Raw genomic sequence first — 26,362 nt, forward strand, 5'->3', positions numbered from 1 at the left:
CAGAGTGAGCTGTCACACTTTGTGACTCGCACTTGTGAATCGAGAGGAAAAACCACGTGGTTACGCAATTCCAACAGTCGCACCTTGACCTCAGTCCTGGCTTTTGACACTGGTGAAGCTGAGGGCACGTCTGTTGTCACGCGCAGGGGATGAGACATAGGTTGGTGAAAAAAAAATTGCAAAAAAAACAAACAACAAACCAGGAACAACAACGACGGCAGGAGTAAAACGTTGAGCTGAAACTGACTACAAAGGGGCTGCTGTTTGAGAATCCTTTGCAGATTTAGCTGTGAGCAAAACATTATTATTTTTTTCCCACGACAGCAAATCTGAATAATCAGTGTTTCACAGTGAAAATTATATATATAAAAAAAAAGCATTTAAAAAAAATCCAGGCGAGCGTTCGCATAAAAACTGGTTCACACCTCTGCAAATATGTGACCGTTTTCCTCCCTCTTTGTTTTTAAGGGACAGTGTGCGACTCTCGCCACCACGGGGATTAAAGCGCGGCCTAGCGACGGGCGGTCACGTGACTCCACCGCCACGGAGAGATGTGCATCCATTGCTCAGAGATTCTTGCAGATCAAAGCTGAAAGGCTCCGGTCTGAAGCCCCAATCGGCCGGTTCTTCTGTGGCTGCAGGTCTAATCAGCTTTCTCCGAGGTGACAGAGTTCAGAGCCTCAGGCAGGAAACAGCTGTGACAGACACAGGATGCCGCCGCTGAGATCAGAGCTGCAACCAGTCGCCCATTAAAGGTCAAGCAATAAACAGCAACAAGTGCTTTTGTCCACTGGCCACTTGAAAGGTCGGGGGCCGTTGCAACAAGCCACAGGTTGATGATGTTGATGAACAAATGTCAAAAATAATCAAAAAAAAATCACCTTGCAGTTCAGTTTTGAGGCAGGCTGCCCTTTGCCCACATTTATCACAGGTTATTCCCAGTTGAATATGTGTGATACATCCAGGTTGTTGGTGAAATGTTTCCATCAGCAGGCCGGGATCATTTCAAAATTCACATTCCGGAAAAAAATATTTTTTGTTTTTGTCACAGCAACACTCCACTCTCTATTCTCTTGTCTTCCCTCTTTGCCTCCACTTCAACATGTGGACTCCAGCACGCTATCGCGGCCCGGACGCCACAAGGCAGCTCACAGTGTGGAACCGCGTGGGGTAAGAGTTGATAAGGAATGTCACCGTAGTCCACAGGAGGGGGGGGGGGGGGGGGGTCTTTTTTCCTCTCTCTTGCTCGGTGTATCTGTTTTCCGAGCGAGCAGCAGGACAGCGAGGGAGAGCGAGCGGCGCTGCGTTGCGGGGTTTTTAATTTTGGAGACAAAATCACTTAGCGCCTCCGACTGTTTCATCACACATCAGAGTGATGGAGGCAGCTGGCAGAGGGAGAACACGCAGATCGGCCCAGCGTGACGGAGCCGATAACGGCCGGCAGCCTCTCCACTTACGCCCGTAATGGCAGCGCTTAACGTATGGAGACTGCTTAACAACGTATAAATAATGGAGGGGGAACCTCTCCGGAGACCCGCATGTAAAAGCAACAGATAAAGCGCCATCGTGGACGTGGGGAGCGGAGGCGACGTGATCAATTGCATCGTAACTAAAGGATGAAGGCTGCAAAGGCTGCAGAGCCACCGTGCAGGAGGTTGCAAAGCAAGGAAGGAGGAGAGAGGAAAAAAAAGAGAGCAACCCGAAGCGAGAGTGGTTTTTAATTAAAAACGTGGGGCTGGATGATAAGTCGGGGGTCAGGAATGTGAGCAGTAAGTGCTTTCGTGATGGGAGGCAACGGCGCACATCCTCTTGTTTGTTTTGGTCTCGGCAACTGGACGGCCGCCCGGCTGCAATGATTACAGTCGGCATGAAAAAAAAAAAGAAAAAAAAAAGAGAAATCCTCCTTCACAGATGCCACACAGGGCTAAAGGCTTAACCCCTCAAAGACCTCTGTGTAAACACGAGGCACCAGCCGCTTAATTCCTTCAAGGAAAAAAACAAAACAAAAAATGAAAGTAAAAACGCTGTCGTCGTTGAAGCGGCGGGGACAGAAGCGTTGGCTGCGGTGTTTGAATGGCGAGCGGGCTCGTGTTGATGACCGATGTGCAGTCGGGGGGGGGGGGGGGGGGTCACGAGGATCAGCTGGTGTTTGGACTCTCAGCGCTTCCTGTTGCTTTAGTGGCAGAAGAGACGGGCAGCCAAGCCGGCAATTACAAACTGGACTCCAGCAAATCCGTCAGAATTAGCCCGCGCTGCTGCCATGCCGGAGGATCTGCTGCTAAAGGCAGCCACAGTTCCATCTCGTGAAGCACGTCAAGTTCACCGCTGGGTTTGTGTTCGGCTTTGTTCTCTCTCTCTCTCTCTCTCTCTCTCTCTCTCTCTCTCGCTCTCCACCCGCAGACTTCAGCGTTGGAAGACCGAGAGGGAAACGCAGAGGAAGCCTCCGTGGGAATTCCAGGAATGATTCATCCCCCCCCCCGGTCCTGTTTAATTAGAAATACTGATCCATCACATCGATTCATTTTGCCCTTTCCAGGCAGGTGAGGGAACGGCAGCCGTTGAGATGACCTTTACATCGCGGAGAAATCCGTGCAATGAAAAAAAAAAAAAAGAGAGAAAAAAAAAAAACTTTTCCTAGCTGAAACTACAAAGGCCGAGTCTAAATGAATACTTGCCAACATATTTACAGTATTTACAAGATCATGGGGTGTTTTATTTATTTATTTATTCTGGCAGTCAGTTTTTCCTAGTTTCCCCCCCACTGCTCATCCTTAAATATTTAGTTCTCTGCATCGCAGATTATCTTTGCATGCAGCAGAGTCATAAACATTTCTACTTTAAAATTCCAAGTTTATCAAACTTGCAGAATTTCAGTGAATTCCACGGGAGGAACTTGAGCAAAACAGCTACAAAGAATGTCAAAAGCTTGCAGTGACCAATCTCATTGGCATCTTCTACCGGCTCTTTACACACTAAAATGGAGAAACAAGATAAATCCACAGGATTTAGACAGTGTTCTGTCTGGGGAGGAAGGTCACCGATGTCAAGATGTCAAATCACCAGTGTTTGTCACTCCAGTCTCTTGAGTCCCCTGGCTGTGTTGCGCCTGTTTGATTTTCAGTTCTCTCTCTCTCTCTCTCTCTCTCTCTCTCTCTCTCTCTCTCTCTCTCTCTCTCTCTCTCTCTCTCCCTCCCTCTCTCTCTCTCTCTCTCTCTCTCCCTCTCTCTCTCTCTCTCTCTCTCTCTGGTGTAGCTTTTATTGAGTGCCTGCTGGCGGACAGGAAGCAGCGTGTGATTAAAACTTGCTTTTTGTTTCCTTCGACCTGCCCGCTGGGGATCCTCCATCTGGACCCTCTTTTCAACGGAACACAACAGCATTAGCATATTCGTTTTTTGACAGGTTGGCTTAAAGGTAACCTGCAGCGAGGTCATGCAGGGTTGACATTTTGAATTTTATTTACATCCTCCACCGCAAACCTGGCGAAAGCAAAACCCGAGACGCAATTAAAGAGGAAACCCCAAAGAATAATTAACAAATAAATATGAAGTATTGGGAAAAAAAAAGAGAAACATTCTGATATGGTCTCTCTCTGAAGTGAACAATGAGGAGAACCCTGACTATCAACTAGAATGGAGATGATGAATCAAGGAGCCCTGTTGCGGAGCTCCTCTTGATTCCTCCACCTGGTTGAAGCCGGAGGGGAGGAGACGGCGTCTGATGTGAAAGAGGCGCTGAAAAAGCGCCAGACGGTGAAATGCGTCAGGTCGGCCCGCTGATCCTGGTGAAACATGGCTGCCCTTCCACATCAGATCCTGCGCGCGTCACCGAGGGCGTCCTCACAAAACATCATTCATGGAGCCTCTCAACTTGACTGATGCAACGCAGCCATTAATAACAGTCGCCTGCGTGCGTGTGTGTGTGTGTGTGTGTGTGTGTGTGTGTGCGTGTGTGTGTGTCTCCCCGCCCCTACACACACAAACACACGCTTCCATCTTTATGAGCCATTGATGGGAAATTCATCAGGGGCTTCGGGACGGCGGCGACGCCTCGTCCCTGACTGATGATGGCGGCTCGCAGCGTGCGCGCGCACGTGCGCAGCCTGCCACTGGGGAAGCGACAGGGTCACACCTGATGAAAACTAGCCTTGGGGCCACTCCATTATAGGAATCAGGGCACAATGGGCTGTATTAGTGCAGGCAGTGACGAAGAGAGATTGCTATTTAGGATAACACACGGCAGGACGGAGGGCTGTTTATTGATGAGTCGGCCGCTGAGAAGGCAAGCAGCTCCCTCCCTCGGCGCTCGCACCCGTAATTACTCTGGGAGCTGCAGGATCGACCTACGCGCTCACACGACCACGGCGGGGTGGAAGCATGCGAGCGGTCACACGTGCCCATTTGAAAGCGACAGGTGCCGCCAGTGACGGTTTGAAATATGTCGGGAAAAGTTGAATTGCTCCTTTTAAAAAGTGAAGGAAGCAATAATATCGCCAGGCAGTTCTTTGGAGGGGCTCCAGGGTGAGATGTGGATATTGGATCAGTTCAAGTTTCTGAGTCAGGTAAGAGTGGGTCTAACAGGACCAAACCCATCCAATCAGATCTATATCACTGGATGAGTAACGATTATAATTTCTTGGACCGTAGTTGCAGCAAATGCAAAATTCAAACTTTTTTTTCCCTTTCTTTCTTATCTTAACTTTCCAAATGAAAAATCCATTTAAAGTCTGGATAGCTTGCCAATTATATCTTCTGGTACACATCACTTCTTCTGCTTATTTGTACTAAATTAACAATATTACTAGCGATTAGCAATAGCAGCAACGGCAGCATGACAACAGCGTGAATGAAAGGTGAAAACACTGGCTTCTCTCAGCTGGAGCATTTCCCCGAAACAGTTCTGTTTATCTCTCAGGCGCATCAGGTAGCGACGGTGAACACGGGAAACTTTTCCAGGGAATTCGTTTTTTTTTTATCACTTTATAACAATCCCGAGTGAGACAGACACGTTGTCACTTCCTGTTTTCCACATGCCTAAAACGACTCTGACTGGCTGGTGAACGACCAGAAAACCAGGAGGAAATGACAGAGATGTTTTACGCATTGATGAAACCCTTACAGCGTCATTACACCTTAGGTTACCCTCCCCCACTGAACGGTACAAAGAACACCCTCGAACACATTCAAACTGAACCGTCGCTGCTGATTCACAGCAACTGCAGCCGAGCATCGGCGTCACTCACTGGACCAGTCGCTGGCCTCCAGTCGGCCCGGCGCCCATCAAGCCAGCCGCCGCCGGCTTTATGCCATCACACAATCTGACATCCGCATGCCGGCAAAGCCTATTTCATGCTTCAGGTCCTTGGAGTAATAGGGGCTGAACTTGCGATGCTGGGCTTAGAACAGAGGCCCAGAGTGTGCAGAGGAAAAGTGATCAGAGGGGAAGATACGCGATGATCTCGGCCGCATTCCACCCGAGATCCAGCTGGAAACCCTCTGGCAGGGTCTGTGGATGCCTATCAGTCGCAAGCCGCCACAGGCTGCAAGGCTGTGCTAGACTGCCACTGGCCTGAAAGCTCCGGTGTGCAAATGCTGTGCATATATTTACATAATCACGGTGGAGAATTGTCACGTTTCGCTTCAATTAGTCAAGATTTTCTTGACAGCTTTAAAAAAAAAAAAAAAAAAAAATCTTTTTTTTGGGCTGGAATAACATATAGAACCCTCTCTTGCACACCCGTTTGTTTTTGTGCCAAAGGATTGGAAGTAATCTGTCAAAAGCACAATGTGGGAAATTCTGTTTCCTGTCGCTTGTGTTAAAAAACGGTGGTGGTGGTGATGGGGGACACGGCGTAAAACACACATTTTATGTGATTGCAGGGTCGCTCTTGTGCTGCAGATGCACTGATATGCTGGGCAGCTTTTCGGATTGTTTCGTTTTTTCGAGTGTTGATTAAATTAGCCACGCGGTTTCACTGAAACGAATGGAACCATCTCCTTGTTCCGGTGTTTTTCTCTTATCAGCCTTCCAGGTGACAGACTATGGAGGATGATACACACAGCCAGCACTGCGATAACTGCACAAATTGCACTCCCTACCACCATCAGCACGACCACCACCGCCACCCCGTTCTGTGCAGGCCAACTACTTAGGTGCATATTGCTGTGTGAGCAGGTGCGCTAATCAATCGCAGCAGCTACTGTCTGAGGTTTTGTTGTGGCCTGCTTGAGCCAAACAATGCAGGGAATGTTAATAGGCTGGTGCTGGTATTTTAATTTGGGAGAGAACCTGTTATTCTTTCAGCACTAATATGTCACGGCATCTGCCAGACTGTATCAGACTGTATGGACCTCTTATCCGGCTGCATATTCAACCCTCTGTTTATGGGCTTCTGCAACAAACATTAGACCTTCTGCATTTCTGGAAGGGGACAAAAACATGAGGTTGTTTCACCTTCACCTGCCTGGGGACATTCCCAATGACCAGGGAGAGTTAACAGTGAGGAAACAGCTCCCTTTGTGATATCACAAGGTGACAATTTTCATATTTGCCCATTTCAACACGAATGCTGAAACATATGGATGGAAAAAAAAGCAAAGTGGTAAAGAATATGGGTCATGCAACAGCATTTTCTTATATGTTTTGTCTCATATCACCACCGGAATAATTTCTTCCATTTTAATAATTTGCGGTTGTTGTTTTTCCCCCCTAAAGGTACAGTTTTAAAAAAGTCTTCTTGTAAAGGAGCAGGAAGCCTAAGCAGGAACTGTCTCCGTTTTTATAATCAAGTGATTGTTTTTTTTATGACATTGGTCAAACAAATTACCTCAGACAGGTGTTCACACTCATGCCTTTGCATGTGTCTGCGTGCATGTGTGTGCGTGAGCATCGTACCGAATTGACCTTTTGTGCCGAAGGCGAACGGCTGTGCAGTTATTTATAGCTGGGGCCAAATGGAAAGGCGGACAACAGCATCGCCATGGATATTCCATCAAACCTTGGGCAGGTTCACAACAATCACAGACACACACGGACACACACACAGTAAGTGTGTGTGTGTCTGTGCTCCCGACAGCAGCACCATGCACTCCTACAAATCAACCGTCAACAACAAACATGCATCCGCTGCCAAAAATGATGAGGCCTCAGAAAAAGGAGACCGGACAGGATGACACTAATGATTTGGCAGACAAATTAGATTGCTGAGCTACTGGGGGGGAAAAAAAAAAAAAAATCTGAAAAAAATCCTCTCGCTTCCTGAGAAGTTTGGGCTAAGAATGATACATGCAGCTCATAGCGACGCACTTGCATTTGTTTCCAGGTTTTTGCGCTACCTGCTGACAACTCCAGTCCATCAGACGAGAAGGCTGGCCGATCCGAGCTGGCGTCTCAATTAAGAAAGGCAGGATTCATCATCCATACATGGATATTTGATAAGCCCGGGAAGGGCAGGAAATGTTCCGGAACTGAAAGCAACAGGGGGGTGATTTGACCGGCAATGGTGCAAAGCAAGGAAGGAGGAGAGAAAAAAAAAATCTGAGATATTTCTTTAGACTACATTTAGTTTCTACACTGAGGTGGAAACGGTCAGACTCATAGGAAGTCTTCAAACATTAACTCGATCAGCTCATTTTAAGCAGGGGGAAACCGTGCACGTGCGGCCCATTACACTTCCTGTGCCGGTGACTCAGAGTGGCTCATGATGCCTAAGAAACACCAACCCCCCCCACCCCCACGGCTTGTATCCAATGGAGAAGTAATTGGTGCCATTGGTCAGAGAAGGCAACAAACTCAGCTGCTCTTCTAACAGGGCTGTCAAGCTGAGCCAGCATACACTGCCACAACCATGGTTGCCTCCTGCTTCACTTACATGGGTGCACACAGATAGCATGACCTGCACCTCTTGTACCGCGACCTGACTTTGTTCTTCGTTATCTGAAGTTGCGTTCCCTTTCATCTTGCTGTGAGATCTGAACACTTTTGTATGGTCCGTGTTTTTTGTTGGTTGTCCGCAAAATACCTCCTTCCTCACTGCGAAACACCAGCAAACGCTAGAACCTCCACTGACACGGCGGCCAGTGGCAAAAGAATGACAGACAGAACAGTCGGACGGTGACACGCCGGTCAGCTGAAGCTGTATGCAGCTCCTGCCTCACAGCCACTCATCTGAAAAGTCACGCTTCCCCTCTGAGTGAAAACTGAGAGGCCTAATGTGAGTCAAGGTGGTGCTGGTTCTCCAAGGCAGCAAAATAAAATTCCAGCGGCTCACCATGGAGATGTATCCCTCAAGATAATGTGCCGCTAAACGAAACAAAAAAAGGTGCCCGCGTGACGAACACTGCGAAGCGCCGGCTCGGCGAGCGTCTGATGTAAGAACAGCTGAGGGGCAGGAAACCAAGCGCGACTTACGGTGAGCAGCCAGCCACACCTGATGATGTCAGTGTTTGGGGACGACAGCCGTCGCCGCCAGGTGTTTGTTTTGCTCTGGGAGCGCTAATTGAGTCTCAGCCGCGCCTCGTGGCTCAGCTTGTACGGACTCAGCAAACAGATTCCGAAAAACAACACTTGACTCAACCAGTTTGACGCCACACTCTTGTGTGTAGTTTGTTTTGTTTGTTTTTTTTCTATCTCCATATGTCCGTGTGAACTTTTGGAGGCTATCTTTGGGTCACGGTTGGGGGTCAGGTGAACGACCGCGATGAAGATAAAAAAAAGAAAAATGCGGGTATTTGGAGGCTAAACAGCAGAGGGCTGTTCTCACAGTGTTTACAGCAGAAACAGGAGCCAACAAGACCATACAAACTTTACTATTTACACACAAACTGGACAAATCCCCCCCCCCATGACGGGATCTGGTTACCGGCTCCAACCGCCGAGAAGCAGTTTTTTTCTCATTCAGAATTTGCTGCGTTGAGCGTCATGTGAACAACTATGGCGCTCCGCTCAGACCAACGTTCACAAACAAGTGGCGACGGCTCCCGCTAGGAGGTCAGGGCAGGTTAAAGTCTCCCAACGGCTCAGTGAGGAGTCAGCCGAGTTGCCTATGTGACTCAACATCACAGGTGACACACACACACACACACAGTGTGTCCACACAAGCCGCTCCTCGAGTGTAAACGGCAGGCAGGTGGCGCCGCCTCCACCGGGGTCTTCAGCTTGTTCAGACACTCGGCCCGGTCATCGGGTGATGAACGGCGCCGGGGCTGAAGAGACTGGCAAAGCCTTTCTGTCACTGTGTCATGTGACACAGCTCCTCGCTCGCTCGCCCGCACACTCACCGGTCTTTCCTTGCTCCCCGTCTGACTTCATCCCCTCTCCCTCCCCAGAGGGGAGACTTTCAGGGGCTTCCAGGGTCCGTCTGGTGTGCGGTGGAGGCAAAGTCCAACGTCCCTCGTCTGGAGCAGGTGGCAACAGGAAATACATCCAGTGTTCTGCTGCTGCTGCTGCTGTGCCTGCTGCTGTCCCTGCTCAGTGTACCTGCTCAGACTGAGTCCCGCCGGTTCAAAAGTACGACGGCCAAGTCAGCCCCTCCCCCTCCCAACCCCCCACTAATGGTTTACTCAGTAGGGTGGAGGGGGGAGGAGCCCACTGTGGCTGTCACTAGAATTTTCCCACACAACTCAAACACACTCGTAGAGACGATGGGAGGAGCTCAGCGCGGGTGTGAGCTCACGGGCAGGTGAGTCTCAGTGTGTGTGTGTGTGTGTGTGTGTGTGTGTGTGTGTGTGTGTAGTTTAACACCGGCAGGCAGCGCAGGAGCACGTCCGCCAGCTGTTGACTTGCCAGAGGCTCTTAGCAACCTGAAACCTTTGAGACACGGTGTCAGGAGAGCTGTGAGCGCTGCTGAAACGACAAGAGCCTTGGGAGGGGAAGTGAGAGAGAGAGAGGGAGAGAGAGAGAGAGAGAGAGAGAGAGAGAGGTGGGAACAGTGTGTTCAAAGGACCTCATGTTATGCAGGGCTGAACTCACTGGCTGATGATGTGATGATCTCTCGTCAGTCAACTCTGCAGGGACTCAGCTACTCCTGCCACTGCACTCAGTTCTAGAAATCAGCCCTTTGTGATCTCACACAGAGAACCAAGGCCGCTCCCTGTTTTTCTGGCCACACCCCTGACATTGTTTTCTCTTTCTTCTTCTTCTTCCTCTTCTTCTTCTTTATGAGACCCAATTACCCCCCAGAAGCCCTTGTCAAACTTTTGTGGTCATTCGTACCGTTTCTGTGATGGTGGCTGCCGAACGTGAAATGTCACTTTATTAAAAAGAAACACTCTGGCGGTGTCAGTTAATTCATGGACAATAATTAAGTTGCGAGCGGTGGCTAATTACAAGGCTCGGTGGCACCGCCGCAAATTAGCCGCGACCAGGGAAAAATGCAGAGCGGGCCTGAGAGGGAGGGATGACAGTGTGGCCATTTAATTAAAGTGTCAAATATCAACATGTGACTCGAGCAGAGAACAGACACTGCAGAAGAGGTCGGCGAGATGCGCTGCCTTTTGCCTCAAAGTCAGTGGGCAGCGCCTCATAACTTCCGGACCATTCCCCACAGCGTGACATCTGATAATTATTCACTACCGCAAATCAAGAAACTCATCTCATCTTCTGGCAAGTCCTTGCAGGACTCAGGACGGAACCTGAACACTGGGAATAGCTTCTGGTTCTTTAGGGAACATTGGTTTTACTCTTTCCTCAACACTCACTCATTTTTTTGTTTTTTTTTAATGACAATGCAAGTCTTTGTGTCTGAAACGTGTGTGCGCCCGCGCCAACATATTGATTTCGCTTTGTGACGACCCCTCAAGGATTCAGACAGCAGGGACAAAGCTTATGAGCAACCAGAATCCACTCGCTGGCTTCAGAGGGCCTCATATTTCCCCATTACCAAGGCTGAATAATGAAGAATTCCAACGGCTTTCTTCTCCAAAAGTGCAACTGAGAGGCCTGAGTGAGATAAGATTTGACTCTGCCGCTCCTCTACTTTTCATCCTGGAAAGATGATAAGAATAAATCATGGGAGGGTTAGAAGTCTAAGCTGGAGTGCAGGGAAAGTGATCTGTTGTTGGCGGGTTCCATTGCGAGACTATTAAAGCAGGTGTGCATGATGCTCATTCCAATGAGGTGAAGCCAGTGGACTATTTTCTTTTTTTTTTTTAATTTCTTTACCATTTTGGGCTCTCTGACAAAAAAAAAGGGTGTGAAGCACAAAGAAGGTCATGAAAAAGGAGGTTGCGGCCTAAAAAAAACGAGAAAACACTCATTTCTTGAACGGCCTCTTGTGAGACCTGCGACAAGGTTTTATTACGCTTTTCTTGCTTGAAACCTGTTAGAGCGTGAGTGCAGGTGTCAGGTGACTCGGCGGCGTATTCGCCCCTGGCCCGACTCTTATGAAGACAAAGTGTTAATCAGCAGGCCTGTCGGGTTTCCTAATTAAAAGAATGCACTTGGCCTGCGCCGCTTATTTACACCACAATAAGAAGGCGGCATCAGATTTCTCCATCGGGAGCACTCGAGGAAATGAGCTCCCGCTGACACACACTTGAGGACGCCGGGACGCCTGGAGGTGACGAGCTGACACTGCAACCTCTGAATAAATAAATCAATAGTCGCGGCCGATCTCTCGCACTCTCTCTCTCGCACTCTCTCTCTCTCTCTCAGAGGACGGGAAATACTTGCACTGCCAAGAAGACGTCAGACTTTGATCGCAAAGGTGAGATGGAAACGACAGAGACGAACGGTGAGAGAGATTAGCCATAAAATCAAGCTGAGTGCCGTCACAAGAAGGTGAAGCTGGCGGCTGATGGAAGGAGAGCGTTTCCTTTTTTTTTTTTCCTTTCTTTTTCCTGTGATCCACTCGTAGCCGTCACATCACTGGCGGTCGTTTTGGCGGCGCTGGAAAAGATCTCGAAACAAATCCATAGTAGCGGCGGACTCACAAATCACGGAGCGCGAACAAGTGAGAGAGAAGAGAAGAAGAAAAAATTGCCAGCAAGCTGTGAAGAACACAGAACACAAAGGACAAATGGCCGCTCTCTCGCTCTCTCACACACACACACACACACACACACACACACACACACACACACACACACACACACACACACACACACACACACACACACACACACACACACACACACAAAAGAAGTAGAGGTAACAGCAGCCTGCTAGCACTCACTCTCTGTGTTACACATTTGGCCACATCACTGAGGCCAAAGCACTCGCTGTAATACAGATCTGATTACCATGGCAGAGTGCATTACCACCATGTGGGCGGTGCGCTGAGCACCAATGACAGGGTCAGTGGCGGCCAGTTCACAGGCACCGGCGTCGTGCTGGAAACACAGCACGGCTGAGCTGATTACAACATTGTTGTTGGAATTGTTGGAAATTAAAATTAACGTAATGGACGCATTTCCATTGGTCCGTTTCGCTCGAAAGGACTCGGTTGTGAGTCTGCAGACGAAACAAGCTGACGACACAAATATACATGCCATAAAAAAAAAAAAAGAAATTAAATAAAGAGAAAAAACTGAGAAGTTTTCAGGAACTGCAAGATCATCAGCTGTGGTTCTGTGCAGTCGCGGCGGGATCACTGGCAAGACTGCAGACACATTGACTGGTAATTCGACCTTTGGGGGTTTAAACACATTATAAATGTTCCCTGTGTGAAGATTTATGGGACACACCCATTACCACTTCCTATGTCCACAGTAACCTTTTGTTGCTAACCGAAACTGAACAGACCTAGGGAGAGTTTGTTTACTAAAACAGCTTGTCATGTAAAAGTACGAAATACGCCTGAGACGTGTGTCACACACGTTGCAACGTGTATGACACGCTGACGACAACACGTCTGACAAGCAAACAGCATTACGATCTCACTGTGCAAACTTTGCCCGACAAGATGTTGATGACATTTTGGTCGAAATATTAGATTTGTAGATTCCTACTGATGCATTAGTAGGTTAGCAAGGAATCAGTTGTGCCTCAGCGTTGGTGATGATGTGAACGTGGTGCATTGTAGGAGTCAGTTTACATTAGTAACAGCAAGCCTGAAAAAAATCTACATTAAAATGTCTGTCACTGCCAGCACCTCATACACACCTCATATATATATATATATATATATATACATGCATACACACACACACACACACACACACACACACACACACACACGTGTGTGTATATACGTAAATATTTGACATGCCTCAGGAAAGGTACTCAAAGTGGAGTGTGGGCCGGCGTTAAACTGTCAACCAGTCTTGGGTGTAAAATAACACCTGTGAGTTTGCAACCCTATGGTGCTGATCTACTTTGGTTTTGACAGCTATTTCATCGTCTCTTCCTGTGTGTCTACCTGTCAGCATTTCCAAGCAAAAAGGAAAGGAAACGACAATCTGCTTTACTCCAATTTGCAGCACCAGATTGGCTCTCGTCATCCTCTCTAAGTTTTTGGCTCTTCTCTTCATCTCCAGGGGTCCGCCAGTCACAGGTGCAAAATCTGCTTTGCCGGCGCCCACCGCCTCCTCTGCCAGTTGTCTGCCCGACAGCAGCAGCGCCGTGGCGGAAGGTATTACAATCACCGACCGTTGAAGCGGTTGGCCGTTCACCCGCCGTCGAGCCGCAAAGGTGGAATTTGAAAATGGAACAAGCGCCGCTCGCAGCACCTTCGCGTGGTTCCACATCCAGAAACCTAATGAGGTGAGGCTGTTCAGGTGGGAAAATCTGGAGCGTTTTTTTTTTTTCTCCCCCAGCCGCAACACTCACACGATGAATGAAGGGTCAGAGGAGGAGGAGGGAGGAGGAGAAGGTGGAGAGAACAGGAGCCGTGCGACTAGAATAGAACAGCGGAAAAGAGCCACGTGTGATCTCCTCAGGGCTCCAATTTCTGCCCTGATGGCCACAGACAAAGGCTGGAATGAAGATGAACCGATTTACTGAGCTTGGGTTGTTATTATTATTCTTTTACCTATATACATTTATTTCACCCTCTGACAGCTGCGCTCGGCTCCAGCAGATCCCCGCAACCCTAAGTACAAGTTGAAGTGGGTATTGAAAATGGACGGTTGGATATATATTTCTACATTTCCTCAAAGGGGCCCTGACCTCACACTGCTAAGTGCTGATGTGTGTTGGTTTAAAAAGGAAAAAGGTGCAGTGGGAGATCCGGGTCCAGTGAATCCAATATAATTACTTCACTTGTGGTTGGGAGGCAGGAAGCCAGCATCAACCAATGATATGTATATGTATATGTGTATATACAATATATGAATGTGTGTGTATACATATATACATACACACACACACACACACACAAACACGCACACACATATCAAGCCCATTGCACGTTCATCCTTCACAGAACACAATGTTAAAACCTATAGCTTTTACCAGACGTCTGTGTGTGTGTGTGTGTGTGTGTGTGTGTGTGTGTGTGTGTGTGTGTGTGTGTGTGTGTGTGTGTGGTCCTTCTGTGAGATGCTCTTCTTCTGTGATGTGGCAGCACAAACTACAGCTGCTGAGGCACCACCAGCATCAGGAGGTGCAACAGGGCTTGTTTTGACTGGAGAAACGCAGAGTTTACGGAATTCAGCCGGTTGTGTTATGGTGGCCGGCTGCTGTGGGTGAGTCCCCGAATCACTAATCACGGCTCAGAACAGAACTGGAGCCAGTTCAGCTTCATGTTGTCTCAGCTTGGATGCTTTGTCCCCTGTGCACTTGAACGGACCTCACTTAAAGTCGATACAAAGGTCTTCTTTTTCTGAGCTTCCTGGGTGACCCCCCCCCCCCACACACACACACACACACATAGATACACAAGTTGCGACAGAGTGCCGCACTATTACCGGCAGATTGAAGGTTTCCGAGCCGCCTGAATTGCACATTTACAGTTTCTGCTCCATTTCCTCCGGAGGGAGTGATGTGCTTACAACAACAGTTTTTCGGACGCTGGGAGACCTGCCGATTTCCAACGGCAGCAATTGCGCTCGTCACCCCACATTTAGCTGCGCGCAGGCTAGATGTGACGTGCGCACACACACTGCCTGGCAACTGGCGCTGGAATAAAGCTAAGTAAAAAAATAGTGCGTGGTTACGAGTTTGCATGCATCACTCGCGTTGCCAAATGGAGCCGGATGAAGGCTGAAGCAGGTGGCTTTAATAATCTATACTGGCGGATGATTCATATATTACATTGATGCGCTGGCTGCCTCTTCAATTAAACTGGGAGAGACAGACACACAAAGGGCAGACACAGACACACTTTCATGGTTGCCAAAGTAAAGTCTTGAAATGTGAGTATTCATCTTGCTGACCTTTGAATACCACGAGAGGAGCCCCCATCTAATGAACAAGTTTAAAATGTGACATAAGTTATTCCGCTCACTCCGTCAGTCTCGAACCCGCCGCGACCTTTAATAAAAAGGCTAATGTAAAAAATGCAAGGGTGAGGGGAAAAAAGCGCTCCGTTCCGGAAGGTTGCAGCAGGAATACATTTTTAAAGGCGCAGCATTGCGCGGAATTTGCAAAAAAGTGTCTGAAACACGGCAGTGAAGGGAGGAAAATCCACAGCACCACACTAGCGGCGTTTCCATTACCCCTAGAATTGCGCAAAACCTAAATATCGCAATGAAAAACTGGTAACGGATGTATCGATATTGAGGTATATCGCAAAAGTGTAATGGAAACTCTTTGGCATTTTGCGCGTCCCCGGACGTGACGTTCGGGGTCACAAGACCAGTTCACTTCAAGGAAAAATGGCACGTTGTGTTTGGACAGAGGAAGAGACTGAATATTTTTTTTTACGAGTAATCAAAAAGAAAAATATAACAGCCATTCTTGACAGCAAACGAAAAACAAACAAACGCAAACATAATTCTCGTAAATCTTGCGAGACGAGATTTTACGAGAATGACGGCTTATGCGCCATTCAATGGAATCACCTGCAAGTCACAGTTGTACTTTGTCGAAATTTTAGAACAATCACTTTTATTTTGGTAAAAAACGTAATGGAAATGCAGCTACTGTGTGATTTTTTTTTTGTCTTTGCAAACATGTGGAAGGTCGCAAACAGACGGCTAATTCAGCTGTGGGTTTTTTTTTTTTGGAGCTCTACAGTTTTTTTCTCTCCTTCTTTTCGCAATAATTAATCAGGCAGCACTCCCTCTTCTGCTGTCTGCACCAAAAAACATGTTGTTTTTGGCCTATTATGCAACTACAAATGCCCATCTGCAAGTCCACGACATGAGACCAAATGCGGCTCCAAATGAAAATATCTGTGCAGAAGCGTGTTGCTGGGTAGCTGTTTTTTATTTTTTTTATTTATCCATTTATTCTTTCATGGCCGTAGCCACGTGATGCAGTTCTCTTCTGTTCCTCCCTCGCCACCGCGCTGCGAGCAAGTGACGTCTCCTCCCATTAATCTGAATATCTGTTCAGGAAACAAGACGTCCTGGCCGTCTGTTTCACCTTGTCCTCCTCCTCCTCCTCCTCCTGCTCCTCCTCCTCCTCCTCCTCCTCCTCCTCCTCCTCACACGCTCCCCAGGCCTACTTTTTTTCCCTCCTCCCTCCTGGATGTTTCTCTTTGACCCATTTGTGGCTGACTCTCTATTAATTCTGCCTAGCCGGTGACATCACGGCAAGAGGCGGCGGCTGTCTGCAGGATAACGCCGCGCTAGTGCGGGACTGCGATGAGACTTTGTGAAAGGTGGAGCCGTCAGCGGCGTGTTCACCCTGTGATGAAGCGTGCGGTGGCGTGGAGGTGAGCATCAGGCTGTCTTTGAGTGGCGTTCAGGTGACCAGTGAAAAGAAGGAGAATTAGCCGAGCTGTGACTAAATCTTTCCACGTATTTCCTTTTTGTGACACAAACGCCTGCAGCAGCAGTTGTCCACCCTGTCATCACCCCACTACAATCACTCATTGAATAAAGGTCTGAACAGCACCAGGGGAAGGAGGAGCAAATATGCTTCAAAGTACAGATGAGGGCATGCAACTCCCAATTCCTGGAATCCCACTTGGTTGCACATCTTTGTTTATATCAGCTGTGATGCACACAAAAAGCCTGAAACCCTGAGATCCACCTCCTGGATGGCAGTAGTAATGTGGTGACGCAATATGGCCTCTGCCTCACAAGTGGACTTAAATGTCTAAAACGGTACCATGGATTAAATATTTTTTAAACGTGAATAAATAATAAGTTTTTTTTTACATGTTTTTGCCAACTTAATCAACATTCTCAACTTGTTTTAGATATTCATTCATTCATTCATTCATTTTCCATACCCGCTTAGTCCCGAGCTCAGGGTCACGGGGGTCTGCTGGAGCCAATCCCAGCTGTCATAGGGCGAAGGCAGGGGACACCTGCATATTCATGTTAAGTAAAAACTAGTCATTAAAAACTTAAAACTTCAAAAAAATAAACCATATCGCGAACCTCATCAAAAAATGCAAATATGAAATAATGCAAACGACACGAGGAAGAAATCTAAATTAAATCTCCTCTGTGTCGCTTTTTGCCACACACTTTACCAGATTTTCACAAACTAAAAAGAAAAAAAAAACAACCTCTAAAATCCCTATAGTAACCAGAAAAGTCTGAGAGGTTTTCTTCCCCACGGTGATTAGCGAACGCTCTCATTATCACTGCTGCAATGACAGGTGCTAACACGAGAGGAAAGAAAAAGCTGGCAGCTAAATAGGCCCTTAAGAGAAAGCTGCTAAATGGAATCAGGGCCCCCTGAGGGCTCGCCGGGCGACAGCAGACATTCATACAGGGAGAATTAACACAATCCATGAGATTGGCTGGCAGTGGTGCTGCCTCGGCGTCACAGGACTTCAGCCCTTCGACAGGAAGTCGTGTTACGAGAAGCCAAGAAGGTGACGAGGTGCGGGTGTGTTTGTCTGAGGAGCCGACGACAGCGATGGCAAACACTCGGATGAGAGTCTGAGAGTAAATAAATATGTTTAAAGTTTAGGGGCTGAGCAGCGGCTGAACGTAAACACAGATCATTAGGCAGCCTGATTGTACTCGGAGAGCAGAGAGGACGGTTTTAACCGCGGGGTGAGGGGATGGAAGGAGTCGCACTGAAACCGTTTCCACTTGGCGAGGCACATTCACTGCTCTGTTTTTTGTTTTTTCTTGTTTTTTGCACCCCTGTAAAATATCTAGTGGATAGTGGAATGATCCAAAAGATTTCACCCCTTTGCTTGGAAGGACGTTACAGGATCAGACTGTGACTGAAGTGGAGAAGCCCAGAAAACTGAGATCAGCAACATTTCCATGAGCTAACTCACCTTAAGCACACTCAGCCGCGATCTTGCTTATCATTTATGCTAGGCATGTGCAGTACCACCGATTTGCATTCTGATCGCACACCTAAATAGGAACACCAAAAAAAATGAAGAATGAGGTCTTTTAAATTCTAATGACACAATTTTAGTTGTCAGTGGCAACCACACGTTGGAACAAAAAGCCCAACTGGGGCTCTGTCTGGCACCTTCACAGCTGGAAAAATCCAGTGTAAAAATGCACTGACGTCCTCCAGGAGAGGTCAAGTGCTAATTCCTCCTTCACAGACGCAGTGTGTGCCTTGTACTCAAGGGCACTGGTGGTTAACGTATCAATACTTGAGCGCAACATTGCACAGCGCTGGTTTACGCATTTGAAGCAGCCAACATTGTAACACTCGTAATTGGCGCCCCACTGGATCCAGTCCAACGACACCTCACCTTTGTCCAGGGAAGCATCTGGAGAGTTGAAGTCCATCAGACTGCTGATCTCGGTCTTGTAGCAGAGCTCGGTGCTCGGCTGCTTCTGCCTGGCATGGGTGGAGGGATCTGCAGGAGGAAGCACAGAGGAACCAGGTGAACTCAGCAGACTGGGGCTGACCTCCTGAGATCAATAATAATTTACAGTGGAAATGACCTGTAATTTCATATATACGGCATGTATTGATTCAGTTTTAGCTCCACGGAGGGTTTAATGCGCGGGTGATGTTTGGGGAATAAGCTTCGGGCTGCGGCGGGCAACGCGACGGACACAGCAAGCGGCCAAAATGCGCGAAACATCGAAACGCAAACCGGAATCCGCATCAGCGTTACTTTTCCTCCGTGCAGTGAGCGCATAAAGACATTCGCCGCAAAGAAAATGATTAATGCCCCCAAACCCGGCATCCCTCTCAAGGCTCCCATACTGAACTTTCTCTCCTCACACTGTACAAGCAGCGCACAACGCTCACCATTCATCAGCATGGCGAGAGACCCCCGGGGAGCGCGGCGCTGCGGTGGAGCTGCGCGAGTTTAAGCACACAAGTTTAAAGGCACGCGCAAAATGCAGCGGCTGCGTATAAACATTAGCATTTTAATGGGCAAAGTTTAATTCCATCCCCGGTGAAGTTCAGTGGTTTCAAAAATATGGTTTTCTTCTTTTTTTTTTTTTTTGGTCTCTCTCTCACCAGGCTCAGGCTGCGTGAACTGCTGGTGGGGGGGAAATAGTGTCCCTATGTGACATCACAAAGGGTCACCTTCCTTCACTGATTGCTACAGAACACATCCATCCAGCGATAGAGAAGAGATGACATCAGAGATGCTGAAGAGCAGAGTCTCTTGACCTTTGCACCTTACTCATGTTTTGTTTGTTCATTTACACATTTATCTGATGGACTAGTCTATTTGCTACCACACACTGTGCTGCAAACAGAGCCCAGGGTTCTCATTGTAACTACAGGATCTGGGTAGATGCCTTTCAGTGACTAAGATGTTGTGAATTAACTGTACTAAATATGATAATGGTCTTCAACCCATTCTCGTGAGTGGTGGTGATGATGTCATCAGCGTCCCAGTGAAGCAGCAGTTTGAGAAACACCGAGTCGGAGGAGCAGCCCGCCTCTCACCAGCAGCCATGTTCAACACATTGAGAGTCACTGAAATCCCCTTTCTTCTCCATTATGACGCACAGTTTGCACTTCAGCAGGTCATCTAGTCCACGTCCACAAGCCTGAATGCACCCAGTTGCTGCCATTTGACTGGCCGACTGGCTATTTATCCCAACAAGCGGTTCTTCAATGTAGCTACAAAGTGGCCAGGAAGTGCATGTTTGTCTGTCTACATGTCGTTTTTGTCCATCAGTCTGTGTGACTATTGCAGTGAATCACTGTTAGAAAACACTGCTAAAGTGTGTGTGTGTTTTTTTTTTTATGTGTAATCCTTGAAGAAAAGGATCTGGATGGACAAAGAGAGAAAAAAAAGAAAAGAAATCAGATTTAAGATTCTGCTTTGGCAACACACAAAGTTGACATTCCTCACCCTTCACCTCTCTGTCCTCCCCCGCTCATCCGCTCAGAGGCCAGACCTCCGTCTGCATACTGAGATGCTGCTGCAGCTCCGACTGTTTGTACACTGCAGGTCTTTGAGCACATCAAATCATTTTTTATTCATTCTACTTACTTACACCTACTCCTACAATTAGATGTGACCTAAATCTGATATGTGCATTTACACCAGCTTAATCTTTGCTCACACCTGAAGCAGCACACGAGCACCGATGAAATTTAGGCCCCACAAGCAGCTGCAGGTGCGATGCAGATGCCGCCACGCCTGCGGCTGGATTTGGTGATGGATGCGTATGAGCAAGTGTGTTCTTTATACATAGAGAGACGTAAGGTCTTATTTAATTGGTGCTTCCACAGAGATTTTCCGTATTTTTAATGACAAACAGACACCAGGGAAAATCCACTGTGTCTGTTCAGACCAGAGACACATCGCTCATATCCAAATCAAATCCCACTTTTTCCACACAAGGCAGGAGGCCTGATTCTGCTGTGTAAAATGGCTGAACCCACTCAACGAAGACGTTCACTTTAAAGTTACAGTTGTGATCTGTGCTACTCCAGGACAGAATCGTTAGCTGTGCTGCGGCGGCACGAGCTAAGACTCGCCATCTGGGTGCGTGCGTTCGGTAACCATGGCGCGATCAGCTGTCACACTTGTCCAACCGGTCGTCACGGGCCTTGAAATTATAGCCATCAAGTCGGCTGCAGAGTCTCGCAGCGCAACACTTCTCGCTTTGCCTCCAGCCACTGTAGTTTGATGGAATAATTGCAAAGCGAACTGTGGCAGCTGCCAGATGGGGACGGAGGGAAAGAGTTCTTATTATTACGTGGGATTCAGCAACAGAACGCCAGCCGCCAACTAGAACGTAAATGGAATATACAAAATTTAAAGTTCAAGCTTTAAGGTTCAGGGAGTTTATCTGTTGCATGTGATGCTGCATGGCAGTGAAATGTTGGTGTGGCAGAAGCAGGCGTGGTTGTGCATTATGAGGAATAAAGAAAGTGACTGAAGAAGCCTTTTGGATGAGAGGTGAAACATCAGAACAAGAACAAGTCCAGTTGCCCTAACTCCACCCTTCTACCCAATACAATATAACGTATTGGGTATTGGGTAATAAGTTGCAAACAATGGAATGCACAAATTGAAACAATTCCATAATAATATATCATAATAAAAAAAACAACAGTCATAGTAATAACATCTGTAAAATAATAATAATATGATACGAATAATAGTTAGTGAGTAGTAATGATAATAATAGTGAAATAGTACAGTATAACGAAGTAAACAATATCGTATATTTTGTTCCATGACTTATTGAATATAACATATGTACTAAATAATACATTATGATGCGAGAGTTCTCACGTGTTTCTCATGTCAGTTTTGAGCTGTGACGGCCCGTCGCAGGTGAACCTGAGCTTCAAGCCAGAGCTTGAGCTGTGAAAAGAACGGACTTGAGCTAAAATGAATGAGCACTTACCCTCCCCTCCCCCTCCCACCGCTCCCTTTAAAATGGAGATCCACCCCCCTTTGCTATTCAAACAGAGGGAAGCAGCCTCCAGATGGGAGGACTGTCAGGACTGTGTCTCTGCCAGAAAGTCAAGTTATTACATCAAGGCTGCAGTCAGTTATGACAGCCGCAGCCTTGCCACCTTGTGTGTTTCTTGCTTTTTTCGGTCCACAATAAGCAGCAGCAGCCGCAGTCTTTCCTCATCTAAATTGTGCCATCAGGCAGGTAATGGCGGTTCCCAAAACTTTCTCCGGGTCAGCGTGCATGCGCTTCTGAATCAATGACCATCTGGGCAAAGTGAAGTCCTGCTTCTGGTAATGGAGCCTCAAATTGAGTCTTTATCTGAGGGAAACCACAGGAGCGGCTGTAAAGGCAAAAAGTGTTGTAGAAAACAATCAAAAGATATCATCTCCGCCTCCCTGAATATCCTCCCTGCTCGTTTCTGCGAGCCTCTTACGCCAGCCTGTCATACAAATCACATTTGGGACGATGCGCCGACGAGTCGAGACGGAAGCAACAACATCCTCCCCGTCCTGTTGCTCTTCTTTCCTCCTCTCCTCCTCACACCCCAGAGGGGGTATAAATATAACACGCGGCCTCGCTGCGAGTGCGAAATGGTTCTTCCGGTCTGGCAGCAGAGAGTTTGCAGAGGTGAGGCGACGGCCTGCATTTTTTGCATTTTAATTCAGAAGAACTGAGGAGCTTTGCAGCGTTGCGTCATAATTCCTGGTGCCGATCGCGGGGGGGGAATAATTTGAAACTACGGGGAAGCGTCTCTTTTCGGCGGCAGCGGAAACAGAGTCGTTGTGCTCGCAATCATGGTAACACATCAATTTCCTCTCCGAGAGGCTTTATATGCTGCACCCAGCACAAAGACTGAGTTGTGAACAAAAAACAAAAAAAAAACAAGCGTCTTTGATGACAAAGGACTGGAACTGCACGGCAGCAGAAACATTTTTTTTTTTTCTAAAGCTGTGATGAGGATTTATCACATTTTAACAGCTTTGCTGCATTTTTTTCCCCCCTCCCTCCGCATCATCAAGCGCGTTTTTCTTATCAACAATAAGTGCTGTAAACAGCCAAGCGTTCAGCTGGGGGAAATAAGGTAGCTCCGGCGCCATGAAATAAATAATGATCTGGCACGGAGAAGGAAACAAATGTTGTCTCGAGTCACGCGGCTCTGCAACAATGTAATTACCCAAACTACTCTCAGCTCTTTTCCAAACGGTGTGGTTGCAGCTCAGCTTCTTCTCTGTGTGAACAACAGGATTTTTCTTTCTCTTTTACGCTTTACATGTGAATAAATGGATGAAAATGTGCTCCCATACGCCACCGGCTTGCGTTAAAGTAGCTGTGAGAACTGTTTGCCCCTGTAGCACAACTTTTGATCAAACCGCTAATGCCGTCATCCTACAAGGCTAACTCTGATTAGCCTGGTAAAAGAAAACTAATACAAAACTAAATAGAGGTGAAGGGTACAGGTCTCCCTCCCTCCCTCCCTCTATCAAAACTCATCAAATACACAATCAAACAACTCTTGTGAACAAATCGTGACCGGTATTCAAAGTACTATGAATTAACAAAGGGTAACAGCATAACAACATGAGTCAAATACTGGTCGTGTGTCTTGATTAGCTAAGAAATCACCAGCGCTATCCACCACAAATGCTACTGTTTTAATGACGGGAGTAGCAGCTCCAAACATTATCATTTCATAGCTTGGTGAAAGTGCAGGTAACACCTTGTCCACAAGAGGGTTTGGGAGGTCGTTGGATTGGGTATTTGATGAGTTTTGAGCAAGCCCCCAGAGTCCAAGATGGCGGCCCATTCATTTCAATGAAGTTGCTCACCCAGCGCATGTCCCCAAAAAGTTTTTGACTCCCGCAATAATGGGTCAATAGCGGCAATAGTGCCTCTGTAACTCACATGATCTTTAGCCAATCAGAACGACCCTAGATAATGTCACTTACAGACACGTCAAGACGCAGCCCATATCATTTTTTTTTTTTTGCTGCAGTACCTCGAGTGGCCCCTGGAAAGAAATCGGCCAGCCGCCATATTGGCAGTCCGGTATCCGATTCTTATAATACATCAATGGTTTTGAGGCAGGAGGACCCAAAACCTGTCGCACTTCCACCCAATGGTGACTAACGTGACCTATAGCGGAACCAATTAATAACTTGATGTATGCCATATTATTTTAAATCCACCCTTATACTCTCTAACTGTTGCTGAAACTGCCCGTATCGCAGCAGTCTTTGCTTTGCTTGTTAGTGCACGGTACGCAGCGATAACTCTTGACTAAATAATCCAGCAGTGTCATGCGAGACCCATTTTTCCTCTCCGTGAGTGACACCATCTCGTTTTGACAAAGGGAGACGACAGATGTGTGTCTTCATTGATTCCACCTGACTGTCGGTTCCTTTGGGAGAGTGTGTTGCTAACAGGATGAGCGGTGCAGCGAAACATGGAGGACTTGGCCTGTTTTTTTTTTTTTTTTAAACAAGAGCCCCCTGTTGTTTCCCCGCGCAGTGGGGGATGAAACACAAAATCCCTGTCAGAGAAGGGATGCATCTCCCAAAATAAACTATTCCTTTAAAACCCAGGCAGCTGAGCGTCTTTTGCCCCACAGAGTCTGAAGGAGGCTTTAAGTCAGAGACGGACTTCATCATGCGTCCCCCCTCTCCCTACTTTCCCTTCCGAGACTCTAAGCTTGTGGGACTCCAGATATTTTGCAGTCGATCAAAAGATAATCTGCGGCGCTGAGGGGGAATATTCAGCTTCTGCTCTGACGCAGCAGTGATTCTCTTGCCTCGTCTTATAAATAGGTCTCATCTTGAGCTCTTCTCCCCCCACTTGCTGTGGTCCTCAATCTCAGTTTTTGCTCTACTTCAGTTTGAGTAGTTAAGGGGAAGATTTACCTTAATTACTCAGATCAGTATCGCTGTCACACAACGGTTTGTGCGCTCTTCACACTAACGGGCCAATGCTGCAAGATTTTTCTTTTACCAAAATAAAGCAAAGCTAATCGACTTCCCTTGCGCTGTTTGCAAGGATCTGACAACTGGATCTGTTGACATATGGTATTAAGCAGAAGCGCTAACACTTTGTCCCAAAGACGACAGAATCATAAGAGGAAGCAGACTCCCCTCTGCAGTCAAGAGGAAGAATTCTCAAATGATAAGAAATAATGTATAATAATAACAAATATTGCTAATTGCAAGACGTGCACAAGTTGGAGGGGTTGGTGGACTGGACCAGGTGTGCTGATTGCATCAAACCTGACTTCCTGTAACGCCCTCCTATAATGTGACATTAGCCCCATCGGTTGAGACGGACTCCAGGAGAACTGGCCGTCATGTTTCTCTCCCTCCCTACAGTCTCCATCTCTCTTCATCTGCTTTCTTTTTCCCACTCCCCACTCCCTGCCATTCCTACGACATTGTTTGACGGGGATCCCCGAGCTTTGGGATTGTTCGAGCCAGTCACAATTTACAAGCTGGCACGGTGCGGAGGAGGGAGGGGAAAAAAAAAGGAAAGGAAAGCGATGGCTGGAACAATAGAGGGCTTCTAATGAGTAACGGAGGTGATTAGGGGATGAATAGTCGCTGTCGCTGGAAGCCCTCAGCGAGCCGCCAGTGTTCCCCAACTCAGCCTGCAATCAACTGATAGCGGGCACTTCTCTTTTTTGTGAGCGGCACGCTGAGCCACTCGCGCATTATTCGCCTGCATCACCTGCTTCAAGACCCCAATTTAAGGTTCCTCTTAAAAACATAACACGGAGACACAAAGCGCTAATAACATTCGATATGTGCAGCCGGAGATTAACACTCAGCCGAGAGCTGGAGAGGACTGGTCGTCCATTCATACTGTAATGACAGGTGGATGAATGAACTCGGCGGGCCATTGGAAGGAGGAGTAAAGGCCTGCAATGCTATTAGCTGATGTAAGGAAGACACAGGAAGAGGCTGCGCCAAGGAGATGGGGGCCATTGTTAGCTCCCGAATGTCAATTTATGAGGCAGTCGTCAGAAAGGCGGAGGGAAGGTGAAGAATGGCGCATCCGTCGAGCTACGCAGCGGATGGGAGGAAGGCGGTGGCGGCGGGCGAGCGTTTCAGCTTTAAAACGGCCTCACCGTGGTTGCTACAAATACACTTTCTCGACAACAAGAGCCATTCAAAAACCCATGTGATGATACATTGAATCATGGCAACGTGGACTCTTTGGTGACTTTTTCTGATTCTTTTGAAGAACATGCTTCTAAGAACTAATTTCTCACCTATTCAATTCAATATCAACATCGGGCCACTTTGAGGGACAGATCACCCATACAGGGGACGTCTGCTCACCCAATTGTTGGCCCGGTTCAAAACAATCTGCATATATAACGAAAGCTTGTTTGAAGGTGGAGGGCCAGCAATGGAAGACAAGTTGTCTGAAACAAGTTGTCTGAAACAAGTTGTCTGAAACAAGTTGTGCGATGTATCATTGAGAGGGCTGCCCTTCTCCCAGTTACAAATCCA

General features: G+C 47.5%; 1 protein-coding gene across 3 annotated transcripts in view; it reads right to left on the reverse strand.

Annotated features, from left to right (window-relative positions):
* Window positions 1–26,362, reverse strand: part of kazna (kazrin, periplakin interacting protein a) — a 141,641-nt gene that overhangs the window by 31,860 nt on the left and 83,419 nt on the right. For 2 of the 3 annotated variants that reach the window (XM_076042385.1, XM_076042386.1), the window contains one exon: window positions 18,725–18,832. In XM_076042385.1, coding sequence (XP_075898500.1) covers window positions 18,725–18,832 — 108 coding nt within the window. Of the gene's footprint in view, window positions 1–9,275; window positions 9,506–18,724; window positions 18,833–26,362 lie in introns of those variants that run through there. The other variant, XM_076042387.1, reaches the window with a different exon arrangement.

Source organism: Nelusetta ayraudi, unplaced genomic scaffold (genome assembly GCF_046127955.1).
Source record: "Nelusetta ayraudi isolate G7.1 ecotype Tasmania unplaced genomic scaffold, CSIRO-AGI_Nayr_v1 ptg000070l, whole genome shotgun sequence".
NCBI classification, from domain to species: domain Eukaryota; kingdom Metazoa; phylum Chordata; class Actinopteri; order Tetraodontiformes; family Monacanthidae; genus Nelusetta; species Nelusetta ayraudi.